The sequence below is a fragment of the Mobula hypostoma genome, chromosome 18, assembly GCF_963921235.1.
Source record: "Mobula hypostoma chromosome 18, sMobHyp1.1, whole genome shotgun sequence".
In the NCBI taxonomy this organism is placed as follows: Eukaryota; Metazoa; Chordata; class Chondrichthyes; order Myliobatiformes; family Myliobatidae; genus Mobula; species Mobula hypostoma.
Genome location: NC_086114.1, coordinates 9,968,300 through 9,994,455, shown reverse-complemented (window position 1 = coordinate 9,994,455; position 26,156 = coordinate 9,968,300). Strand labels below are relative to the sequence as shown.

The window sequence follows — 26,156 nt, the reverse complement described above, 5'->3', positions numbered from 1 at the left end:
TGTGGGAACCCTTTCATTGAAAGGATCACAGCACTTCCACGGTATGGCTCAATCCCACCTTCTTAAGGGCAAATATGGATGGACAATAAGATGCTGGCCTTGTTAGAAATGTCCACATCCCATAAAATGAACCAAAACTCAGATTCCCAGTACACTGCTTATTTTGTGACCAGCTAAGCTGGCAGTTTGCAGGGATGATGACACAACAGTATGGCTGAATAATCTGTTTATTCACTAAACACATGGTCATCCTGCACCCTGCATTACCAGCACCCCCTCCTTCACTGTATCCATCTCCTGTTCCCTGCTTTCATCCCCCAACACCTAAATATATTCACTTTCTCTTCTTGCCTTCACTCAGATTTCGTATATTCACCTTTCTTCCCATATGCAAATATAGCTATTTTACATTAAGATATATATATTTACATTAAGACTTATGGAGAAGAGGAGTTCGGTGGGTAATAAAATGGACGAGTTCACGGCGCTAGCCAGGCATCAGAGAACATTTCGGGAGTGCAGCGTTATGTGCTTCACTGGAACGGGGCTGCAGGAGGACATACCCGATCAAAACTTTTCCATGGACGGCTTCCAGACCGTTCAGGCTGACTGGAAGTGCACTGAGAGCAGTAAGCGTAAAGGAGTTGGGATTTACTGTTCTGGTTAACAATGGATGGTGCAATCCTGGTCATATTACGATCGAGGAATGTGTTTGTAGACCGGATATTGAACTTTTTACTGTTGGACTTCGGCCACATTCCACCGAGATACAACACTGGGCGGCACGGGAGGTCGTTCCTGCCTGTGGCCATCGAATGTGCAGCTCCTCCCGTGGAGGGTCAGACACCCTGAGCCAATAGGCTGGTCCTGGACTTATTTTCCATCTGGCATAGTTTGCATTTTGTTGTTTGATTGTTTGTGGTTTTGGTATTGCTATATTTACGCTCTATTCTTGGTTGGTGCGGCTATAACGAAACCCAATTTCCCTCGGGATTAATAAAGTATATCTATCTATCTATCTACCTATATTAAAATTAAGTAAGTTGTGCAAAAAAGAGCAAAACATTGGGATGTAGTATTCATGGGATCAATGTTCATTCAGAAATTTGACGGTAGAGTGGAAGAGGCTGCTCTAAGAGATGACTGGAAGGATCTAACCCAGAGCCCCTACTGCTCCTCTCTTCTCTCCCCTCTCACCCAGGACCCATGTACTGCCTCTCCCTTCTTCTGCTACCTGCACCCTACCTATTAAACCTGTTCTGCCCCTCCAAGACATCCTGTTGATGAATTCTTAATTTTTTTCCCATACCCTTACTTTAAGTCAGGGGTTCCCAACCTGCGTTCCGTGGATCCATTGCTTAATGGTATTGATCCATGGCATAAAAAAAGGTTGGGAACACCTGTATTAAGTTCACTTTTCTTATTGTGCCATTCCAGCCACCTCTTGGAACAGCCTCTTCCACTCTGCTATCAGATTTCTGAATGAACATTGAATCCATGATCACCACCTCACAATCTTTTGCTCTCTTTTTGCACTACCTCCTTAAGTTTTTGCACATATTTCTTATTGTAACTTTTTATGTATTGCATTTTAATTTTGTCACAAAACAAAAAAAATCGTGATAATCAGTATGCCATAGATAATAAACCTGATTCTGATTCTTCCGCCCCGTCCCAGCATCTATGTAAACCATTAGCCTCCTCTTCTCCCCAAGACACCTGAGTTTTCCACTGATGTTGATTTTGTACCAAAAATAAAGCTATTTCATTTTCTATAATTGGTATATGTATGGTACCGTGTGTAATAGTGTTTACTTCCATTGAGAAGATTTCACAATAAAGTCAGGTTTTTACTGAACAAACCTCATTATTTTTCCATCACAAGTCACATCATCATTGATGCATGTGCTTTCTTTCTGGCTGAGATCAGCAAATCCAAAGAAGCAAAGGAAATCTTTTCAATTACTCTCTATACATAATGCTGGGATTGTCATGATCACTTCCAATTTCAGCCTTAGGGTATTGCTGTTATTTGCTCACAAGGTGTTTGAGTTTGAAATATTTTGCCCTGTTTTGCCTGATACGATCTTTGTGCTAAATTCAACTGCAAAGTTTCAACTGCTGTCTTCAGCAAGAAGGTTTGTGGAAGCAATCCCAAGTCAACCACCCTTCAGAAGAAAAGGATATTTCTTTATAGCAACACACACAAAATGTTGGAGGAACTCACCAAGACAGGTAGCATCTATGGAGGGAAAATCAACAGATTACGTTTCAGGCCAAGACCCTTAATCAAGACTGGAAAGGAAGGGGACAAAGCCAGAATGAAAAGGAGAGGGGAGGGGAAGGAGTACAAGCTGGCAGGTGGTGGGTGAGGAGGAAGGTGGTTGTGTGGGGAAGGGAGGCGATGAACTAAAAGGCTGAGAGGGGATAGTTGGAAGATGTAAAGTGATGAAGGAGGAGGAATTTGATAGGAGGGGACAGTATCTGTAATTGGACCCTGGATTTCTTGACTGAAAGGCCACAGTCAGTCCATGTAGGCAGAAGCATCTCTAGCTCCACCACACTGAGCACCGGTGCTCCCCGAGAGAAGTGTGCTCAGTGCATTGCTGGTCATGCTGCTGACGCATGACTGCACTGCTACATCTAGTTCAAATCGAATCATCAAGTTTGCTGATGACACAACAGTGGCTGGCCTCATCTACAACGCTGAGGCACTGCACAGGGAGGAGGTAGAATGGTGTAAGCACAACAACTTGGGCCTCAACATGGACAAGACCAAAGAGTTGATTGTGGACTTTAGAAAGGTGCAGGCTGACCATTCCTCACTGCACATACATAGCTCCTCCATGGAGAGAGTTTGGAGCACCAAGTTTCTGGGAGTGCACACAACAGACAATCTCACCTGGTCCCTCAACACCACCAATTTGGTCAAGAAAATACAACTACGTCACCACTTCCTGAGAAGAGTGATAGATGTCTGGGACACACTGGCAGGAATGGTGATAGAGGCAGATACATTAGGGACATTTCAGAGATTCTTAGATAGGCATATGGATGAAAGAAAAATAGAAGGTTATGTGGTATGTAGGAGGGAAGAGTTAGATTGATCATGGAATAGGTTTATATAGTCTTGGTCATGCAACTATTGAGGCCAGGCAGACAATCTGTGAAGACTATTGATAATGGCTGGGGTCACCTATCTTGTAAAGATGTACCCAGAAGAAGGCAATGGCATGCCACTTCCATTAAAAAATTTGATAAGAACAATCATGGTCATGGAAAGACATGGCACATAACAAACAAACTCTTCTATATAGAGACAAAAATTTACTGATTCCACTTGCCAGCTCTTGCTCGATTGTCTCGTGGAACATGATCACTCAGGTATACTTGAAATAGGATAGGCTTTCCGCCTCCATCAGTAATCCAGTGCCCCACCACCCTTTGGATGAAAAAAAAAGATGACTACCTCTAATCCCAAATATTCTTCTTCCCAGTTAGTCTGCAGTAAATCTCTGCCCCCAGTTTGGGAGTTGCTCATTGTTATCATCTGTACTGAGGTACAGTGAAAAGCATTTATTTTTGTGTGCCATCCAACCAGATCATTTGCTGCATACTGTAAGTACAATAAAGTAATACAAAGGCAAAATAAACAGAATGTAGATATTATTGTTACAGTTACCGAGAAGGTACAGTATATGTAGACAAGTAATGTGTAAGGATCGTGACAAGGTAGACTTGAGAGATCATGAATTCATCTTTATTGTATAAGAGATGTGTTCAGGAGACTTATATCAGTGTGATAGAAGCTCATCAGTGTGGTGAGCCTGGTGGTTCATGTCCTTAAGCTTATTTAATTGAAGATACAGTGTGGTAACAGGCCTTTCCAGCCCACTGAGAGTCACCAGTATGACCAAGGCCATGTACAGCCTGTCACGTTGATGTAGGCGGTCTGAAGGAAAAAGGCAAGAAAGGATAGGAAAAACCTGGGAAGTAATTTTAACAAAGACAATGTGCCTGTTCTGATGGTTCAGATGGATGTTGAGCATCCTGCAGCAATGATAAGGGCTTTGATGGCTAGACTCCATCTTCATTCCACCAACTCCAGCAGTCATGATTCCCTGGAGCATTGGAGTGTGAGAGGAGACCTGACAGAGGAATATGAAATTTGAGGGGTATAGACAGGGTAAGTGCAAGCTGGCTTCATCCACTGAGGTTGTGTGAGACTACAACTCGAGATCATGGGTTAAGGGTGAAAGGGGAAATGTTTAAGGGGAACATGAGGGATAATTTTTTCATTCAGAGAGTGGTGAGTGTATGGAACGAGCTGCCAGAGGAAGTGGTGGATGCGGGTTTGATTTCAACATTTAAAAGAAGTTTAGATAAGTGCATGGATGGGAGAGGCATGGGGGGCAACGGTCCAGGTGCAGGTCAATGGGACTAGGCAGAGTAATAGTTTGGCAAGGACTAGATGGACCAAAGGGCCTGTTTCTGCACTGTAGTGGCCTAAGACTCTGTGACCAATTTACCTACTAACCTGTACGTCTTTGGACTGCGGGAGGAAACCAGAGCACCCAGATGAAACCCATCTGTTCACGGGGAGAGTGGTCAAACTCCTTACAGAGTGCAACAGAATTGAAATTGGGTCACTGGTGCTAGTATAGCATTACAGTTATGTAGCTTCTGTCCAATAGAAGCAGGAAGGCTACTGACCTCCTTGCTAAAAGAACAGGTTCAACCTTCTCATTCTTGCTAATCTTGCAATTTTATTCATCTTGATTAAATTTCCCCAAGGAAACAAAATGCAGCCTTGTCAATCTCTCTTATAATCCCCCAGCTTTGGTAACACCTTTGTAAGTATTCTCTATATCTCCTCTGGTACCAACACACCTTCACACCTCACCGGCGCTGTGACAACCAGAACATGACATGACACTTGAACCCAGGCCAAATTCTTACATTTTCTAGGTCTTGGATGATAAATTAATCTTTATACTTTCTTAATCACTATTCTGCTTTCTTCTAGAATCTATAGAGAAATAAGCCACTCTTTGCTGAGGTGTGCCCGTAACAGCATTGTAGCTTAAACACTTGTACTTGCACCTGGACCTTAGTTTGCTACAGCCCAGCAGGTGAGAGGTATATCTTCCCCCTCTGGTTTAACGCAGAGGAAAGGATAACCTTTAAAGACTGTTATTAGGCCTGGCAGACCCAGAATACCGCGGTAACTTTGTTTATCAGGTGCATTTGAAAATAATAAAATACACCTCTTCAGAATTAGTGGTATAATAATATTACTGCTGACAGAGCCTGCTGTGAACACCATAAGTAGATATTATATTCCGACACCGATCCTTCAACGTGGGCCTTCGATGTGGGAGCTGGTGTTGCAAAAAGCACCAGGAAAATATATGTTTTCTTCTAAATGAAAGGCTTGGCACTTAAATATGTTTTGGATTTAAACCATATTGATTTTTTTAAATAAATCTGTGATTCTGATTGGAATTTTGTTCCTCTTGAGCTAATTTTCCCTGTTTCAGATGTTCCCTTTTACTGAGTCAATGGAGTCAATTCCCAATCTGGAGACACTCACAGGAGTTGGTACAAGATTCACGGATGATTGTCAGGGATTTTTGCACCCAATTAAGTGGATGCAACTAAAATAAACACTAACTGTGGTTGTTTGAATCTGGCAAGATGGCGCCAGTGACCAACGGCGATCTCCTGCCGACAGTTCATGAAACTAATTCTTCTCCTTCTTATTTTAAATATACTTCTACTACTACAATGGAAGCCTGTAATTTACATCTTGAGAATGTGCTTTTGGGCTGACTGAGCAATCTGGCACTTTTACTGTCTCTGAGGGAATTCAGCATGGTTGAGAGATCCGGCATTTCAAAATGGTCAGGTTCTGCAGCCTGTAGTCAATGAACGATGCAGCACTAAACTGAACTGAACTGAACTAAACTGAACACTCCTAGGCTATCTCAGGGACTCTGCGGTTCGATGATTAATATTCTGTGTGTTATTTGCTCATATTTTCTAGAAGGCAACCAAATTTTCCTCAAGCGAAAACAGTGATTAGATAGCACTTATTAATAGCTTCATAAGGAAGTTTGTGGAGAGTTTTACTGTGCTCTTTAAATTAAAGTTCTGTACTATATTAAAATATGGAAATAAAGAAAGATTTGAAACCAGAGCAAAATGTTAAGTAAATAATATTAGTTTTCATATGTAAATTCATTCAAATAGGCAAGTGATATTTGACATAGCAAATACTAGGATTAACACCGGATACTTATCACCTTATATAGGAGAGCAGCCTTTGAAATTAATATCCAGTAGGTTGCATAGGGAGCATTCTAATTAAATGATCTGACTCATGATTTAATAATATAAAGAAATGTGATGTGTTTGTCAAGATCTTTGAATGCAATAGTTCATTCAGTTGACTGTGGAGGAGGTTGAGACAACTTTCTGAATGAATGGATGGAAGTTATTGAAAATGTCTGCAATTTCCCCATTAACCATTGCTCTGACAGTCAAGGGTCCTGACAGCAAATAGGTCCTAATGTCTCCAAAGTCAGAAGCCATTTTAGCTTTCAGTTTCATTGAATTTGTTATCACGCAGAGGACAGCTATGGTGCAGCATCAACGTTAGAATAGCCACAAACAATTAAGGTCGGGATGACATTCTATGCACTAAAAACCATAAGAGATAGGAGAAAATTAGGCCATTCAGCCTATCGAGTCTGCTCTGATATTCAATCATGGCTGAATTTTTCCCCCTTGTAACCCAATTCTCCTGCTTTATCTTCATAACTTTTGGCACCTTTACTAAGCAACGACCTATCAACCCCCACTTTAAATATACTGTACCTAATTAGTTGGTCTCCACAGCCACTTGTGGCAATGAAATCCATATGCCTATGTCTAAAGAAATTCTTCCACACCTCTGTTCTAAAGGGACATCCTTCTATTCTGAGCTGTGCTTTCTGGTCCTACACTCTCCCACTATTGCATATATCCTCTCAATATCAATATTCTGTATGTTTCAATGCAATACCCCCCCCCCCCATTCTTCTAAATTCCAGTGAGTACATGCCCAGACCCATCAAAACTCCTCATAAGATAATCCTCTCATTCCTGGGATTATTTTCCTTAACCTCCTCTAGACCTTCTTCTGAAGACATTTTTCAAGTGGAGTCTGGTCTTCACGAGATTTAAATTAGCTGGGATTCCTGCACAAGATCACCGTCTGGTGCTCTCTACAAGTTGTGTGTGTGTGTACCTGTCTATCTGTGAGTGTGCATATGTTTGTGTGTGTAAGAGTGAATGTATGTGCATACTGTATGCTATTGTTTGTAAAATCTTGGATGGTGATGAGGAGGTGAACAGCAGTGAGATAGATCAGCTGGTAGAGTGGTGTCACAACAACAAGCTTGCACCCAATGTCAGTAAGACCAAGGAATTGATTGAACACTACCTCACTATTTTACTCTCTTTTTGCACTTTTTAAAATATATTTCTTATTGTAAAATACTCTATAACAATATTTTAGGTATTGCACTGTACTGCTACTGCAAAACATCAAATTTCATGACATATCTCAGTGATAATAAACTTGATTCTGAATCTGATATGTGTGGAGAAGACAGAATTACGTTTGGTTGCAGTGGTCCTGCAACAAACAAAAGCAAGAGTGTGTCAAGAAATTTCTCAAGCCTGCTGACTGTCTGTTTAAGTAAAGGGTTGACTTCAATCTTATCCACTTTCATCAATAGCCCCATTTCCATTGATTTCCTTAATGTCGAAAAATATATTGAGCTCCTACGCAGATATACCCAATGGCTGATCAGCCACAGCTCACTGCGGGAGTGAATTTCAAAGATCTGCAACCCTTATCCCAGTTTTAAGTGCCAGACCCTTTATCCTGAGACTGTGAACCCAATCCCTAAACAGCTGACCAGTCTATAAAGATTGCAGCAAAATGAACCATCACTTATGCAAGCAGATTTAGATTAACTTATACACAGTATATCACATGCAAGTTGAAACATACAGAAAAATGCACCATTTGCATTAACAACCTAAGGATGTGCTGGAGGCAGCTCACAAGTGTCACCACATGTGCCGGTGCCAACAAAGCATGCCTACAATGTTCAAGCAACAACAACATAACAAAACAACAACAGCAGAACAAGTCCCATTCACGAATGAACACACTTGTAAAGTGGAACATACTTAGGTAGAATGTACAGCACAGTACAGAAACTTTGACCCACAATGTTGTTCTGACCTTTTAACCGACTCCAAGATCAATCTAACCCTTTCCTCCCTCATAGCCCACTATTTTTCTTTCATCCATGTGACCTAAGAAAATACACAAAATGCTGGAGGAACTCAGCAAGTCAGGCAGTATCCATGGAAATAAACAAACAGTTGATGTTTTGGGCTGAGACTCTTCTTCAAGACTAGAGAGGAAAGGGGAAGAGTTCTTTCCACATCTTGGCCGAAAACATCAACTGTTTATTTCTCTCCATAGCTGCTACCTGACCTACTGAGTTCTTCCAACATTTTGTGTATGTTACTCTTCTTTCTTAAATGAAAATCTAAGTGACGGCTTATATTCATTAAAGTATGTTCTCTGGGTGATAACGGGAATTGTGCAGAAACACAATTCGATGACAAACAGTAACCACTGCACTATTGAGAGTACTATTAACACTGACTGAAACCATCTAATATTGTTGGGCTCATACAGTCACTGGCTCTTTGTCGGGATTCCATGTTATATTTCAAATAAATTGCTAATGTATTTTCTGCAGTTGTGTTACAGAATACAGTAACACAAACAATGGAAAAAAATTCTGTTATTGTTTCATTCCATTTGTCTTTTTCAGTAATTACAGGATTGCTCATTTGAATAGCAGGGTAGGGAGCTATTTGGCCCATTGGTCTTATGCTTTGTCTTACAGCAACGCCAGTCAGCTTTATTCTCTCTGTTTCATCCCCACTCTCCCCATCTCTCTCTCTCCAATCTCTTCCCCAATCTTTCTTTCTCTCTGAATCTTTTTGCTCACCCTCTCTTCCCTTCTCTCTCTATCTTGATTCCCCAAACTATATTTCCCTCTACATTTCTCTTTTTCTCTTTTCCCTTTCTATGTCTCTCTCTTCCCTGCTTTCCCTGCCTCTTCCCTTCTATCTGCCCCCCCTCTCTCTCTCTCTCTCTCTCTCTCACACACACACACACACACACACCTGACTGATTCTGAATTCAAGTTAATAGGTTTGAGAAGCAAGAGATTACAGATGCTGAAATCTGGAGCAGCGCACAACATTCTGGAGGAACTCAGTGGGTCAGGAAGCATCTGTGGAGGGAAATGGACACTGGACGGCTGGAGCCAAGACACTGCATCCAGACTGATACAGGTTATTTTTAAAGCAAATGTTTCCACCTTGTGTGGAGAAAGGTAGGACTGTCAAATAACGATAGGATTGAAATCCTTTTCATTAGATATCAGACCGTTCTCTACTAATAAAGCAAAAGATTCTTAATTCCAGATCGCTCTTTGAGACTGGAACTGGCAGGTTGGTAATTATATAGATAGGGGAGTGGACAATTTCGACAGCTTCTCCTGATAAAGAATTGGCAGCAATCGGCAAAGCCTTTGAGCCCACCCCTAACCTGGGAGGAGTCATTGCGTGTTTTCAGACCAATAGTCCCACTGTATAAAAGTCGGGCGCTGGGACAAAGAGTTAAACACTCCAAGCTCCCAAACCCGTTTCCGTACGTCAGCCGGGCGGAAATTCATTCAGCACCATGGTCAGCGACCGGCTTCTGCTTGCCGTCTACTTTTCCGCCTTACTCACCACGGCTATTGGCACCGAGAACTCTGATGTGGAGACAAGAGCCCTGCGAGATTTCTACTCAAAAAATTCTTATCCTTCCAGCGAAAAGGAACTGGTTGGTTTATCGTTGTTTTGTTACTGGCAATGGGGTAATCTTGTAGGGGGCAGCTTGACGTTCTTGATTAGTTAAATGTGCGTTCTCTCAACTGGAGTGTGAATTTGATTGTTGTGATTTTGTTAAGCATTAAAAGTTAAAACATTTAAATTAGTTTAAGCGAACAGTGCCAGGCGCACGGGTGCGTGGAAATAAAACTGAGGTTGAAGTTATAACATCGTATTTAACATAGAATATAGTACAGGACAGGAACAGGCCCTCGGCACGCAATGCTGAATTAAACTAAATCTCCTCTTTTTGACTTTTTAAAGACATTTCCTTTAAAACCAATATTTTGTTGCCGTGAAGTGGTATTTAAGATAACGGAAATTTTGTAGCTTATTACAGATGCCCAAAGTCCAAACCTCCAGGGAAAGTAGTGAGTTAATTATAATCATTTATAATATTTGTTTGGAGGACTATATAGTACGAAGAATTTCACCAAACCTCTCTAATTCTAAACCACCCGCTGCACACCCTCCCCTGGACGACAGCTCGGAGCCCTGCACGAGGTGCTGAAGAAACTACAGACCAAACGGCTTCCAACCTGGGAGAAGAAGTATGGACAAGGGCCACAGGTAGAGTCGACTTATTTTGTTGTTCAGCAACCAACCTCCCCCCCCCCCACCTTCCCGAGTTACTAAAGGGTTCCGTTTTTACCGATATCAAAAAGTCAGTTCTGCCCGTTTGTGGGAAAATCCACAAAAAATACTCGGTATGGAAACCAGACCTCTCGGTATAATAATGAAGAGCATCAAAGCGCAAAAGACTGATAATAAAGAAAAAATATTGAAAATAGAGAGAGAACTAGTTCTGCCGTTCGTATGTACAGTATGTACGCCGAGTTTTGAATTGAATAATACCACGAGAGCTCGTTCATAAATAGGAAGTGTCCATAGATTGGGCAGTCATATCCCGGGAAAGGTCTGCGTTTTCTCCGTTGTTTCTTCTGGCTGCACATGAAGTATAGTTAATGTTTTGTACTGGCCGCTTTCTTCCGCCATGCAATATGAATTCATTTCTCTTTCAGCCGGTCTGCCTCTGCGACCAGAACTTTAATTCAAGCTTCTTGTGTCTTTTAGCTCTTGGCTAGTCGATTTCCATTACCATTATTACCAAGGGTTAAGGGGGAGAAGTGTTAATAATCCGAGATCTCAAGTTATACCCATTTGTTTGCATGGAGAAGTGAGGTTTGATATACAGAGATAACTGGGGCGGTGGTCTTGGTCAATCAGGGCGACGGGGAGAAAGGAAGAGAATAGGATTGAGAGGGATAATAAATCAGCCATCAGCCATCAGCGGAGTAGATTCGACGGGCTGAATGGCCCAATTCTGCTCCTTTGTTTTATGGTTTATAGCCTTATGGTGAAACAGCTTCGAGTCTGACACAAAGTTAACTCTAACCTTGTCAACGAATAGAGCAACTGACGAATCTATTTGAGTTCTGGCTCAACATCAGATCGAGAATGTCGATCCGAAATGCTGGATGAATTGAATGGTGGTGGTGGTGGTGGGGGGGGGGGGGGATTAAATAGCATCCATTCCCCAGGAAATGAGTTTGCAATCTGCATCCCATCTCCTCGTTGCGACGTGGCAATGCCCACATCTGGAGGGAAGGCACTGAGAGAGGACCAAGTATTCCGGATAACATTTTCCCATCTCTCTGACATTAGAGGGTAAAAGGTCGTCCAATCTGAAATCGCTTTCACCCTACTGGAAATTGGTTCCATGGACTATGACTCCCAGGGACGGATTACTAGTACTGGAGACTGCACCTTTTGAGTTAGTGTTGTCCATTGTGTTACACGGTACATCATTCAAGACCCCTCACACCTTCTCCATGAACTGTTTGTTCTTCTGCCATCAGGCAAACGTTACAGGAGCATCAAAACTAAAACCACAAGGCTACTAAACAGCATCCTCCCACAGGCAGTCAGACTGCTAAATAGCTGCTCTACCTGACTCTGTTTTGGACACTTATAACTGATTTTAACTGACATGTGGCTGTTGTGTTTTACTATTTATTGTTATGTTTATTATTTAGTGTTGCGTTTGTTATGTTATGATTGCACTGCTCCTGAGAAACGCTGTCTCATTCTGCCCTGCAGAGCTGATGTATGGTTAGAATGACAATAAAGTTTTGAATCTTGAATCTTGAATCTACTGACTTACCCAACTGCTGGGTTAAAATGAGATGTTTTTAAAGTTCCGCGTTAAAATTGATTAATTCCCCCTTCTCTGAGTATCAAGGATACAACGCAACTGTGTGGTACGGTGATTTCAGAGTGACGTGATGATTTATAGTGCATGGGTCCCACCACGTCTGACCTCCCCCGTACTTTCCCCCGTGGTTCCTCCTCGTTGAAAGCGAATTGCAGACCGCCGGCAATATTTTCCTGATCCCCTCCCACTCCCCTCTCAACTCCCCGTCTATTTTTGCAGCTTATTATCTTAAAACTATGCCCACAAAATATATCATTTTGTAAAATGGAACTATTTAAATGGAAATAGCACGGTAGCGCAGCGGTTCATGCAGCACTCGTAAGATTGGGATTCAATTCCCGCCGCTGTCTATAAGGAATTTGTACGTTCTCCCCGTGACCCCATGGGTTTCTTCTGAGTGCTTCGATTGAAGCATTGAACACAGGACTCACACCACCAGGTTCAGGAACAGTTATTACCCCTCAGCCATTAGGCTGTTGAACCAAAGAGGATAACTCCACTCAACCTCACTTGCCCCATCATTGAAATGTTCCCACTCCTATGGGCTCACTTTCAAGGATTCTTCATCTTATGTTTTCGATATTTATTGCTTGCTTGCTTATTTATTTATTTATTTATTTATTATTCTTGTTTCTTTATTTTTGTATTTGTACAGTTTTTTTTGTCTTTTGCACACGAGTGGTCTTTCATTGGTTCTGTTACAGTGATGATTCTATTGTGGATTTATTGAGTATGCCAGCAAGAAAATGAATCTCAAGGTTGTATATGGTGACATATATTTGATAACAAATTTACTTTGAACTTTTGGTTTCCTCCCACATTCCAAACACATATGGGTTAGTGAGTGTTAGGAAGTTGTGGGCATGCTATGCTGGTGCTGGAAGCATGGCAACACTTGCAGGCTGTCCCCAGCACATCCTTAGACTGTGTTGGTTGTTGATGCAAACAACTCTGATTAACACTGAAAACACTGTATATTTCGATGTTTTGGGATACATGTGACAAACAAAGGTAATCTTTAATCTTTAACATTAGATGCAAACCTAACTGCTAAAAGAGGTAGATTCTACCCCTCCATGTACAATTACAGCAACACTGCTTTTTCTCTTGGAAAACAACTCCTGGTTGGAGTAACATACATCAAAGTTGCTGGTGAACGCAGCAGGCCAAGCAGCATCTATAGGAAGAGGTGCAGTCGACGTTTCAGGCCGAGACCCTTCGTCAGGACTAACTGAAGGAAGAGTGAGTAAGGGATTTGAAAGCTGGAGGGGGAGGGGGCGAAGCAAAATGATAGGAGAAGACAGGAGGGGGAGAGATGGAGCCGAGAGCTGGACAGGTGATAAGGGGATACGAGAGGATCATGGGACAGGAGGTCCGGGAAGAAAGACAGGGGGGGGGGGTTGACCCAGAGGATGGGCAAGAGGTATATTCAGAGGGACAGAGGGAGAAAAAGGAGAGTGAGAGAAAGAATGTGTGCATAAAAATGAGTAACAGATGGGGTACGAGGGGGAGGTGGGGCCTTAGCGGAAGTTAGAGAAGTCGATGTTCATGCCATCAGGTTGGAGGCTACCCAGACGGAATATAAGGTGTTGTTCCTCCAACCTGAGTGTGGCTTCATCTTTACCGTAGAGGAGGCCGTGGATAGACATGTCAGAATGGGAATGGGATGTGGAATTAAAATGTGTGGCCACTGGGAGATCCTGCTTTCTCTGGTGGACAGAGTGTAGATGTTCAGCAAAGCGGTCTCCCAGTCTGCGTCGGGTCTCACCAATATATAAAAGGCCACATCGGGAGCACCGGACGCGGTATATCACCCCAGTCGACTCACAGGTGAAGTGATGCCTCACCTGGAAGGACTGTCTGGGGCCCTGAATGGTCCCAGGGAGGAAGTGTAAGGGCATGTGTAGCACTTGTTCTGCTTACACGGATAAGTGCCAGGAGGGAGATCAGTGGGGAGGGATGGGGGGGACGAATGGACAAGGGAGTTATGTAGGGAGCGATCCCTGCGGAATGCAGAGAGAGGGTGGGAGGGAAAGATGTGCTTAGTGGTGGGATCCCGTTGGAGGTGGCGGAAGTTACGGAGAATAATATGTTGGACCCGGAGGCTGGTGGGGTGGTAGGTGAGGACCAGGGGAACCCTATTCCTAGTGCGGTGGTGGGAGGATGGAGTGAGAGCAGATGTACGTGAAATGGGGGAGATGCGTTTAAGAGCAGAGTTGATAGTGGAGGAAGGGAAGCCCCTTTCTTTAAAAAATGAAGACATCTCCTTCGTCCTAGAATGAAAAGCCTCATCCTGAGAGCAGATGCGGTGGAGACGGAGGAATTGCGAGAAGGGGATGGCGTTTTTGCAAGAGACAGGGTGAGAAGAGGAATAGTCCAGATAGCTGTGAGAGTCAGTAGGCTTATAGTAGACATCAGTGGATAAGCTGTCTCCAGAGACAGAGACAGAAAGATCTAGAAAGGGGAGGGAGGTGTCGGAAATGGACCAGGTAAACTTGAGGGCAGGGTGAAAGTTGGAGGCAAAGTTAATAAAGTCAACGAGTTCTGCATGCGTGCAGGAAGCAGCGCCAATGCAGTCGTCGATGTAGCGAAGGAAAAGTGGGGGACAGATACCAGAATAGGCACGGAACATAGATTGTTCCATAAACCCAACAAAAAGGCAGGCATAGCTAGGACCCATACGGGTGCCCATAGCTACTCCTTTAGTTTGGAGGAAATGGGAGGAGCAAAAGGAGAAATTATTAAGAGTAAGGACTAATTCCACTTGACGGAGCAGAGTGGTGGTAGAGGGGAACTGATTAGGTCTGGAATCCAAAAGGAGGTTGGAGTATTGCAATTAGCCCCTGCATCTCAGGACTGCAGAATATTATTGTTCTATGTCCTTAATTCCTCATCAATCCATCCCCAGTTTAGGTGATTGTGTAGATTTAGGATAAATTTACACACACTTAGCAGAAAGCCCTGTCAGGATGTTTGCAATGCCTTGTCCTTTTTACTTAGAAGTACAGCACAGTAACAGACCCTACTGGCCCAATGAGCACATGCCGCCCAATTACATGTAGGCCAATTAACCTACTAACCTGTAAGTCTTTGGACTGTGGTAGGAAACGAGATCATCTGGAGGAAACCCACACAGTCACAGGGAGAACAAGCTCCTAACAGACCTTGATGGAAATTGAACCTGGATCTCAAATGGGAGAAGCTTAGATGGGAATTTTGGTTAGCTTGGACCAGTTGGGCCAAAGGGCCTCTTTCAGTGCTGAATGACAAATGTCACTCAAAATATATTTGTGATTACTGGGGCTTTCAACACAGTGCATTCTATCACTTTATGTTAATATAGAAGGTTCTACAAAGAAAAAAAATCCAAATCTATATTGTCTTATAAACTGCTTCTTGTACAGAACAAAAATTTTCTGCTAAAAAGAGTTCTCCCATTGAATCTGATCTGGTTCCTTAATTCTCAGATCTTGATGAGGATTTAAGGAAAGTCAATGAGAGAATGGTACACAAACCCTGAAGTCAACAGTGAAGAACAAATCAATAAATAACGGGAAATTAGTTGGGCTGTGTTAATGAACTTGTCTCCTATCTAAAACCTTGTTTCTATGAATGAGATTCTTTGCGAGGTATCTTCTTGGTAGAATCTAATTCTGACATTTATAGGGAATCAAAGCAAATTATGGTATAGAGGGAGGTTGCTCAGTCCACCAAGAGCTGATGAAAGAGTTTTTCAGGTTAATTTCACTCCACTGCTCCAAGTCCATATTCCCACAGGTTATAGCCATTCCACTGTTGATTCTGTCACTTTTACACAGAGCAGAGAGAAGGTGCAAACTCCACACAGACAGCACCCAAGGTACAGCAGAGGTTCATGCCCTTCAGTCCTACGTCTGTGCTGTCCATGATGCCATATTAAACTAATCCTATCTGCCTGCTCATGATCACATATCCCTCTATTCTCTGCCTGTTCATGTGTCCTTCTAAATGCTTCGTAAACATCACTATCATATCTGCTTTCACCACTTCTGACAGCGCTTTCCGAGCACCTACCACTCTCTGTGTAAAAACTTTTAAACTTTCCACCTATCACCTTAAAGTTTTATTTTTCTCTTTATCTAATTATTTACTGAGGTACAGTGTGGAATAGGCCTTTCAGGCCTGTTGAGCCACGCCACCCAGCAATCCCCCGATTTAATCCTAGCTTAATCACAGGACAATTTACAATGGCCAATTAACCTACCAACCGGTACACATTGGACTGTGGGAGGAAACCGTAGCACCTGGAGGAAACCCGCACAGTCACGGAAGAACGTACTAACTCCTTACAGGCAGCAGCAGGATTTGAACCTTGGTTGCCAGTACTATAAAGCATTGTACTAATGCTCTGGGACTACGTACCCTATCAATGCCTCTCATAATTTTATATTCTTCTGTTAGGTCTCCCTAGTCCTCTTATGTTCCAGAGAAACAGCCCAAGTTTGTCCAACACCTCCTTATTGCTGAAATTCTCGAATCTAGGCAACATCCCAGTGAAACTCAATTGCACCCTCTCCAAAACCTCCACATCCTTCATGTAAAGCAGCAACCAGAAATGCACCTGCTACTCCAAATGTGGCCAAATAAAGTTCTATTCAACTCTGCCATGGATGGTCCTAAGTCTGGCTGTGAATTGAGGAGCATTGGGCTTGGGGCTACTAACACCATCTGTAAAAACACAGTGCCACAAAAGCTCCTGGGAGCAGAAGGGTTTTCTTGAAAGACTGGCCTAGAACAGAAGACTCTGGTGAGCTGCTATCAGCAGCCTATGTCCCAGTAGGGGTGATGGGCTTAAGAAGAATGTTCTACTCAGCTGCATCGTGACTTCACGATTTTTATACTCAATGCCCTGACAGATAGTGGCAAGTATGCTGCACGCCTGCTTTACTACTCTATGTATTTGTACAGCCATTCTTAGAGAACTACGGACTTGCATCCTGAGATTTCTCCACATATCAATGATCCTCCTAAGGGTCCTGTCATTTACTACATACTGCTTTGCATTTGACCTCCCATAGCACCTCGCAATCATCCAGATTAAACACCATCTGCCATTTCTCTGCTCATATCTCCAGCAGGCACTTGTCCTATCGAATCCTTTGATACCTCTCCTCACTATCAACAAATGTTCTGATGAAGAGTCTCAGCCTGAAACGTTGACTGTTAATCCTATCCATAGATGCTGCCTGAGCTGCTGAGTTCCTCCAGCATTTGTGTGTGATGTTTTGGATTTCCAACATCTGCAGAATCTCTTTGTGTTTATGATCCATACTCTGACAATTTGTGTGTTGTGTGCAAACTTACTAATCAGCCATCTCCATTTTCATCCAGATCATTTATGTATATCATAAACAAATCAAACACATAACAAATCAGCTATTTTGATATAGTCTTTTTCTGTTAATCTAGTCATATACCACAGCCATGCTATTAGCATCACACTCAGTGGTCACTTTATTAGGTACAGGAGGTGGAACCCTGCTGTGGTCTTTTGTTGCTGTAGCCCTTCCGCTTCAAGTTTTGAAATGTTATGCATTCAGAGATGCTCTTCTGTTCACCAATCTGTAACACATGATTATTTGAGTTACTGTCACCTTCTTGTGTGAAAATCCAGGAATTCAGCAATTTCTGAAATACTCAAACCACCCCTTCTGGCATCAACAATCATTCCATGGCGAAAGTCACTTAGATCTTCTCTCTTATGATGTTTGGTCTGAATATCTTGACCATGTCTGCATATTTTTATGCATTGAGTTGCTGCCACATGATTGGCTGTTTAGATATTTGTGCTAATGAGCAGGTGTACCTAATAAAATGGCCACTGAGTATAAGACAGGTAAATTAACATAATAGCTTCTAACTGCTGCTTTAAGTTATTTGGTCTCACCCTTTGATATTCCCTTTGTTATGCCCACCACTGCCCTTATTCTCTGCTACTTAAATCTAATTTGTAAGCTCTCTTTCCCAGACCTGACAGAAGTTCTAGGAATTTATTGACGTAAGTCACAAGTACACAAGGTGACCGGGGATATATTGTGAGAAGAACTGCATGATGCTTTATCTTATTTAGGACGAGAATTATATCTTATACACTGGAGGTTTAATTTATTCCTAGGTATTGATTTACATGCTCGTTAAAAAGATCCGGAGAAACTGCCAACCCACCTGACTAACTTGAACAGGTTAACATTATTTTGTAGTTGGAAGAACTCCATACCATTTGTGTCAACATTCTGCAAGCTGGCAAGAGATTCAGATCAAGGCAGGTGAATGGGGTTGATTGATTGATTGAACTCCCTGTTACACCACTGGAAGTTAGAGCAGCAATGAAGGTCTTCCATCTCTGGTGGCATTCAGGGCTTCCTTCATTCACCATGGCAATAGCTTGGTTTTCACTGTCATCAGTCACACAGGTCCCAAGTGCAGATTCAGGAATACCGTCACACTCAGATGTAGAAGGATTCCTCATTGCTGTTTCTGTAACAAATTTTGTTTTACCAGTCAGGGTTGTTAGCCATGAGCTGAACCTTCAAACCTGAAGGACCGGTGGACCACTCCTAGTCTGGCCTCTACCCTTTGATTTGGTTGGAATGTGTGACTCTACTAAGCCAAAGCATGGAAACCCTGACTCCAGCCAAATAGCTCTTCGGGTCATTGAGGCATGCAAGCCTCCAAACCTAATGACAAGGTTGAGGTCCTCTTGGAGGAGAATAGGGTTGAGAGGGATAATAAATCAGTCATGATGGAGTGGTGGAGCAGAACTAATGGGCCAAATGTTCCAATTCAGCTTCTATGTCTTACGATCTTATTATGGCCTTAAAATTTGTAATCTTAAAGTTGCATAACAAAATTAAGTGAAAATGGTATATTCTTCCTGGTTCTCATTAGAATGAGGAAAAAAAAGATGATTTAACTGTAGAAGTATTGATCACAGCTGAACTCAAGCCTAAACACTCATTTTTCACAAAGAGATCATGTAAAATAGAATTGAGGCAAGTTATTGATTCTCACCATGCTAGCATAATAACTAACTGAGTTATTGATCTGGAGGCATCAGCTCAAGTTCCAACACAGCAACAAGGGAACTTAAATTCAAGTAGTTAGGTAAACAAGTTTAAAAAAAATGATAGTGCCAGTAATAATGACAATGGAGTTACTAGATTGGCATAATAAATCCATTTGATTCATTAATATTCTGTAGGGAAAGAAAATCGTCTTGTTTACTTGATCTGGACCATGTGTGACTCTACCACTGTGATTGTGTCATAACTGCCCTCTGAAGTGGCCAGCAGGTTACTTAATACGGTGTATTGGTCTTGCCAGTGATGTACCTGTGAACAAGTGGAAATAAGTATGGATAAGGAATTACCTGTCACTCCCTCAGACAGAAGATTTGTCAATGAAATTGACATTAATCTACCTTTTATAATATCTATTATCATGGCTAATTTCTCATTTTTCATTATATTTCTGCTCCACTCTGCACCCAGTGGCCACTTTATTAGGTACAGGAGGTAGCTAATAAAGTAGCCACTGAGTGTATGTTTGTGATCTTCTGCTCCTGTAGCCCACCCATTTCAAGGTTTGATGTGTTGTACATTTAGAAATGCCCTTCTGCACACCACTGTTGTAATGCGGTGTTATTTGAGTTACTGTCACCTTGAGCCAGTCTGGCCATTCTCCTCTGACTTCTCTCATTAACAAGGCAATTTTGCCCACAGGACTGTCAGTCACTGGATTGTTCTTATTTTTCCACACCATTCTCTGTAAACTCTAAAAACTGTTGTGAGTGAAAATTCCAGGAGATCAACAGTTTCTAAAATACCCAAATCACCCCATCTAGCACCAATAACCACTCCACAGTCAAGGTCACTTAGATTGCATTTCTTCCCCATTCTGATGCTTGGTCTGGATAACTCAATCTCTTGACCATGTCTGAAAGCTTTTATGCATGAAGTTTCCCCCACATGATCAGGTATTTGCATAAACGAGCAGTTGTACCCACTGGAGTAGCCACAGAATACATGACTATCTAATCAGACAACCTGCTTTCTGCAATTGCAGGCACATTGAAGGCTGGCTTCAAACATAAGTTCCATTAACAGGAAAAGCATACAGATCAGTCAATTACTTGTGGCAGAGAAATACCCTGCATATCACCATATCGTTGGACAGTTAGCACCACGCTACTCCTACCCTCCTGAAAAGGGCATCTCAAATGCAACCTCTTGGGACCTCCACAGTTTTGTAAACATTTACCTTATTAGGACATTATATTCCCTACAGAAAATTATCACATAATTAATGTTACAGGTACAGATTTTGATGAAATGATATAGTGACTGCAATTCAACTCCACAGAAAGTGAACAACTGCAAGTGTGGAATCAGAGGGTGCAGAGATTTACTAGCACGCTGTCCAGATTAGAGGGCATCTCTTATGAAAAAAATGTTGAGCGAACTAAGGTTTTTCTCTTTAGAGCATAGGAGGATGAAAGGTGAGATGATAGAGGTGTATTTGATGAAAAGAACCGTATGTAGAGTGGAAAACAACCACCTTTTCCCCAGGGCAGCAATGTCTAATACGAGAGGGCATAATTTTAACATGATAGGAGGTAAGTATAGAAGGATGTCAAAGGTAGATTTTTTTAACATAGTGGTAAGTGCATGGAACACACTGCCAGGGATGGTGGTAGAGGCCAATACATTAGGGACACTTAAGAGATACGCCTATGAATGAAAGAAAAATGGAAGGCTGTGTGGAGGGAAAGGTTTAGATTGATCTAGGAGTAGGTTAAAAGGTCAGCACAATATTGTGGTGTGAAGGGTCTGTACTGGGCTGTACTGTCCTGTCCTGTCCTATCACACTCTCATGTTGTGAATTGTTGTTGGAGATTTAAAGGATGCAGAACATTCCAATTTCCAATTTTACTTCTCTACTTCTCATTGGCAAATCTTTTTCTTCTTCTCCTTATTTAAGAGTTGAATAAACAGTTGATGTTTCTGGACCAAGACTGGAAAAGAAGGGAAGAAGCCAGACTAAGAAAGTCAGGGGAGGGGTAGAAGTACAAGCTGGCAGGTGATAGGTGAAACCCGGGGAGAGGGGAAGATGGGATAAACAGAGAAGCTGGGAGCTGATAGGTGGAAGAGGTAAAGAAATCTGATAAGAGTGGAGGGAGTAGGGAAGCAGGAGGGGCACCAGAGAGAAGTGATGGACAGGTGGGGAGAAGAGAGGGGTAAGGGAGGAGCCAGAATGGAGTTTCAAAAAATAGAGCAAGGCAAGGGGGTGAGAAATTACTGGAAGTTAGAGGAAGTTATGTTCACGCCATCAGGTTGGAGGCTACCCAGATGGAATACGAGGCATTGCTCTTCCAACCTGAGAGTGGCTTCATCATGGCAGTAGAGGAGGCCATGGACTGAACATGTTAGAATGGGAATGGGAAATAGAATTAAAATGGGTGTTCAATAGGAAAACCCACCTTTTTGTCAGACAGAGCGAAGGTGCTTGACAAAATAGTCCCCTAATCTACATCAGAAATCTCCAACCTTCCACTGTAACAGTCTTTGTTTCCAGTTACTGCTCAATTACATAAAAGTAAATCTAAACTACACTGGGGAGAGAAATAATAAAATACAGAACAATACAGCATTGGAACAAGCCCTTTAGCACATGATGTCTGAAAGTTTACTCCACTATCTTCAATAGGCAATGCTGCAATAAGGCAGTATCCATTATTAAGGACCTTCACCATCCAGAACATGCCCTCTTCTCATCACTACCATCAGGGAGGAGATACAGAAGCCTGACAATACACACTCAGTATTTTAGGAACAGCTTCTTACCTTCCGCCATTAGATAAATGAACGCTCCCTGAACCCATGAATACCACCTCACTATTTTGCTCTTTTTATACACCAGAAGATGGCGGTGCACACAGTCACAGCAGCTCCAATCAATGTGAAATTTGTTGTTCTGTTCATCTTTTCTATGACCATAAAACTCTGCTGATCTTAAAGAACACTAAACTCTGCAGGTGTACCTCGCTAGTGAGTAGAATAACAAGGAGCTGTGTAGTTAAGGACTAACACAGGGAGCAGGTCCTTGCTCTGCATTGTGGCTTACTGGGGGAATCAGACACTGGAAAAGTGCATGAGGATGCAGACATGCGGTAAGTGTGCAGATATTCGAGTGAGACTTAAAGTGGATCCCTGCAGGTCCATGCTTTTGACGATTCTACTCACTAACGCTGAACCACTAGAAAGTAAGTTGGATTACTTGCGTCTGAGCCAGCAGAAGATGAGGGACTGCTGCACACTTGTCCTGACAGAAACGTGGCTCCAGAACACCACTCCAATACTTGGCCATCCAACTAGAAGGCTTAATCTCCTTTTGGTCACTCTGAAATGCTGTGAATGTACTCAAGACCATCAGAGAAGGTCTTTCTGTCTACATCAATAAGATCTGCAGCTCACCGCAGATAAAGTTTTTACTGAAGTGCAGGCATTTCTACTTACCAAGAGAGTTCACAGCCATTGTGCTTATTGCTGTTTACATTTCTGCCGCTCCCCACACCCCACCCCGTGCTCATGGTGGGGAAGCGCTGCATGAGCTCCATGGCGACACTGCCCCTGTAGGCTTCAAAGTAGCCACCATCATTCCAGTGATGACCAAGACAGCAATGATAACTGACCTAAATAATTACTGTCCAGCGACACTAACTTCAACCATCATGAAGTGCTTTGAGCAGATTGTAATGGATTGTATAAAATCCCAACTTCCGGTTACATTGAGCCCTTTTCAGTTTATCAACCACTGAAAGCGGTCCACTGATTACGCTATAACCTCAGCCCTCCAGTCTGACCTGTCCCACCTAGAAAATGATGCCTCATACACTAGGATGTTGCTCAGTGTTTAACACAGAGGCTGGTGGGGAAATGTCCACATTGGCACTCGACACCCCTTTCTATAACTGGATCTTGGACTTCTTCATGAAAAGACCCCAGTCAGTCTGAATTGGCAGCAGGATCTCAAGTTCCAATACACAGAGTGCTGGTGCTCCCCAGAGCTGTGTGCTCAGCCCGCCACTGTTCATGCTGCTGACTCACAACTGCACTGCCATATCCAGCTCAAAGCGCATCAAGTTCGCTAATGATACCACAGTGATTGACCTCATCAGCAACAATGATGAGTCTGCAGACAGAGGGAAGGTAGAGAGGCTTGTCAAATGATGTGAGAACAACAACCTGACTCTCAACGTGGACAAGGCAAGAGATGATTGTGGACTTCAGGAAGGCACAGGTTGGCCATTCTCCATTGCACATCAATGGTTCTGTGGACTAGAGAGTGAAGATTAATTACGTTCCTTGCTGTGCATATAACAAATGATCTAACCTGGATCCACAACACCTCCTCACTAGCCAAGAAGGCACAGCAGCATCAACACTTTCTGAGCAGATTGAGGCACGCAAGGTTCCCTACCCTCATTCTAAAAACTTTCTACAGGAACATCACCGAGAGTGTCCAGCCTGGCTGAGTAATTGTGTGGTACGGAAGCTGCAAGAACAGAGAATAGCAAAAACCACTGAGAAGATCACTGGGGTCTCACTCCCCTCTATTTGTGACATTCACCGGGAGCATTGCAGACAAAGGGCATGAGGCATTGTTGATGATGCCTACCACCCACCCCACAATCCCTTTGACCTTCTACTGTCAGGAAGGAGGTAAAGGAGCATCAGAACGAGGACTGCTTCTTCCTTCAGGCTGTAAGACTAATGAATACTCTGCCACCACCAAGGTTGCGTCACTGGGACAGCAAGCTGTTAGTGTTTATCTGTGCTGCCCACTACATGCATTTTGAATTGTATTTTATTAACTTATTTAAGATAATATTTTGGTTAATATTCTGTGTGTGATATACGTTTTGTGGATGCACCATGGATGTTATTTTGTTTGGTTGCATACATGTACAGTCAGATGACAATAAACTTGAAATTCTTGTATTATTTGTTTATATTTCTTATTGTAACCAAGAGTTTTTATATATTTGCTATACCACTGCTACAAAACAATAAATAAAATGCATATGTCAGTTTCAAATTCATTTACTTACGCACGTACATCAAAACACAGTGAAATGTGTTGTTTGCCTTAACAACCAATACAACCCAAGGGTGTGCTGTGGGCGGCTTGAAAGTGTGACCACACATTCTGTGCCAATGTTACATGCCCACAATGTTTAGCAGAACAACACAACTATGTCAATAGCATCAAAACAAGCCTCATTCCTCCCTCCCACCCACTCACATATACAGAAAATCCTCCAACCCTAGTACCGGCCATCTCCGTCAATGATACCAAACCTGATTCTGATTGTTTAGACTGCATATGGTCCTTCCCCCTCTGTTCTCTGCCTGTCCATGTGTGCATCTAAATGCCTCTTAAATGTTGATGTCTATATGCCATGGATTGATCTTTATATTTCTTTATATTATATTTACATTATATTCCTGGGGAGGCAGGTTGGAGATACTTCCGTACCAAAAGAGGTACAAGACACTCCTTCCATCTGCTGCCTGCAGGCCACCTTTCAGCAAGCTGTAGTACCTGCTTAGCCCTGGGATCATGGGAGCAGGTGATAGATGGTCGTACAAACAGTTGGTACATATCATAAATCCTGGTTTTGTGACCACTAACGCTGGCAGGCAATCTCTGAGGAGGATCGATAACGGCCAGTGTTACCATCTTGTAAAGACTTTGCCTGGAAGAAGACAATGGTAAACCACTTCTGTAGAAAAAAATTTCCAAGAACAATCATGGTCATACAGCTGGAAGACCACGATTGCCCATGTCATACAGCATGGCACATAATGACGATGATGATGATTATTTATTCTTGCCTGGCCAAAAATTCTATTAATAATAGGAGATCCTTTCTTTTAGGTTTGAGCAACAAAAGCTGGCCTTGACAGCAACTTCATGTCCTGAGAAATGAAAATGTAAAAGATTCTGCATACAGGACAAATATCTAACCTGAATCTCCTTATGTTTGTCTGTTTCCAGTGTTACATTGGGGATGTGTGCGCAGTGAGAAAAGGACCCAGGATTTGGAGAACCTGTAACTGCCAGAACTCTAAATGTAACTACTTTCTCTTCAAATGCGTGTAGAGATCTGACAAAATAAAATCATTTCTATTTTCAATGGCTAAGTGAAGAAAATTAATATGTTGGACATATTATAAATAAAAATGTTACTATCCCACTACATAAAACTGTTCCTGTACAATTGCTCTGTTCTGTATGTATGTTTCAGTGTCATTTGAAAAGATACAAGCTATTATTAAATCTGCTATCCTATTTCTTCTAAAGCACTTTGTGTAGTGTCAAGATTTCAATGTTTTGGTATTGAACTAGGCAGTCTTGGTACAAGCCAGAGTGTTACAGGTTTCAATACAATTTTTGTTTGTTCAAACGTAAGAAATGTTTTTATATGAGTATATCTGCCATGCTGTTTAAACCTTTAGGCACCACAATTTACAAAGTGAGGGATTAATTTAAAAGTAAATTATTTACAAGATATGGCAAACACAATGAAACTGAAATGAGGTGACCATCCTTAAATAACTTATACAACTCAGAGGCTTGTTAATTCACCCAAAAGACAGTCGTGGCCAAGCTTTGGTTTGAACCTCATTTTATGATAGAATGGGTGAGGAGGTCTTGGATTCTGATGTTTCAGTCCAAAGTGCTTTCAGAAGTCAGGAAAGAAGCACAAAAATTTCTTGCTTCATTATAGTTTTATTCAGCTTTAACAGGGCAAAGAAATTAAGATGGTGCTGCCTTGCAGTCAGCTATTTTTATATCCTAGATAAGAAAAATTCCATTCAAATTT

The 26,156-nt window shown here is 42.2% G+C and overlaps 1 protein-coding gene across 1 annotated transcript; it reads left to right on the top strand.

Moving 5' to 3' along the window:
- Positions 1-9,731: 9,731 nt before the first annotated feature.
- Positions 9,732-25,783, top strand: LOC134358151 (cocaine- and amphetamine-regulated transcript protein-like). The gene is made up of 3 exons (XM_063070143.1): positions 9,732-9,967; positions 10,501-10,584; positions 25,328-25,783. Exons 1-3 carry the CDS (start codon positions 9,824-9,826, stop codon positions 25,430-25,432), a joined length of 333 nt encoding a protein of 110 aa, XP_062926213.1. The 5' UTR covers positions 9,732-9,823; the 3' UTR covers positions 25,433-25,783.
- The last annotated feature ends 373 nt before the right edge of the window (positions 25,784-26,156 follow it).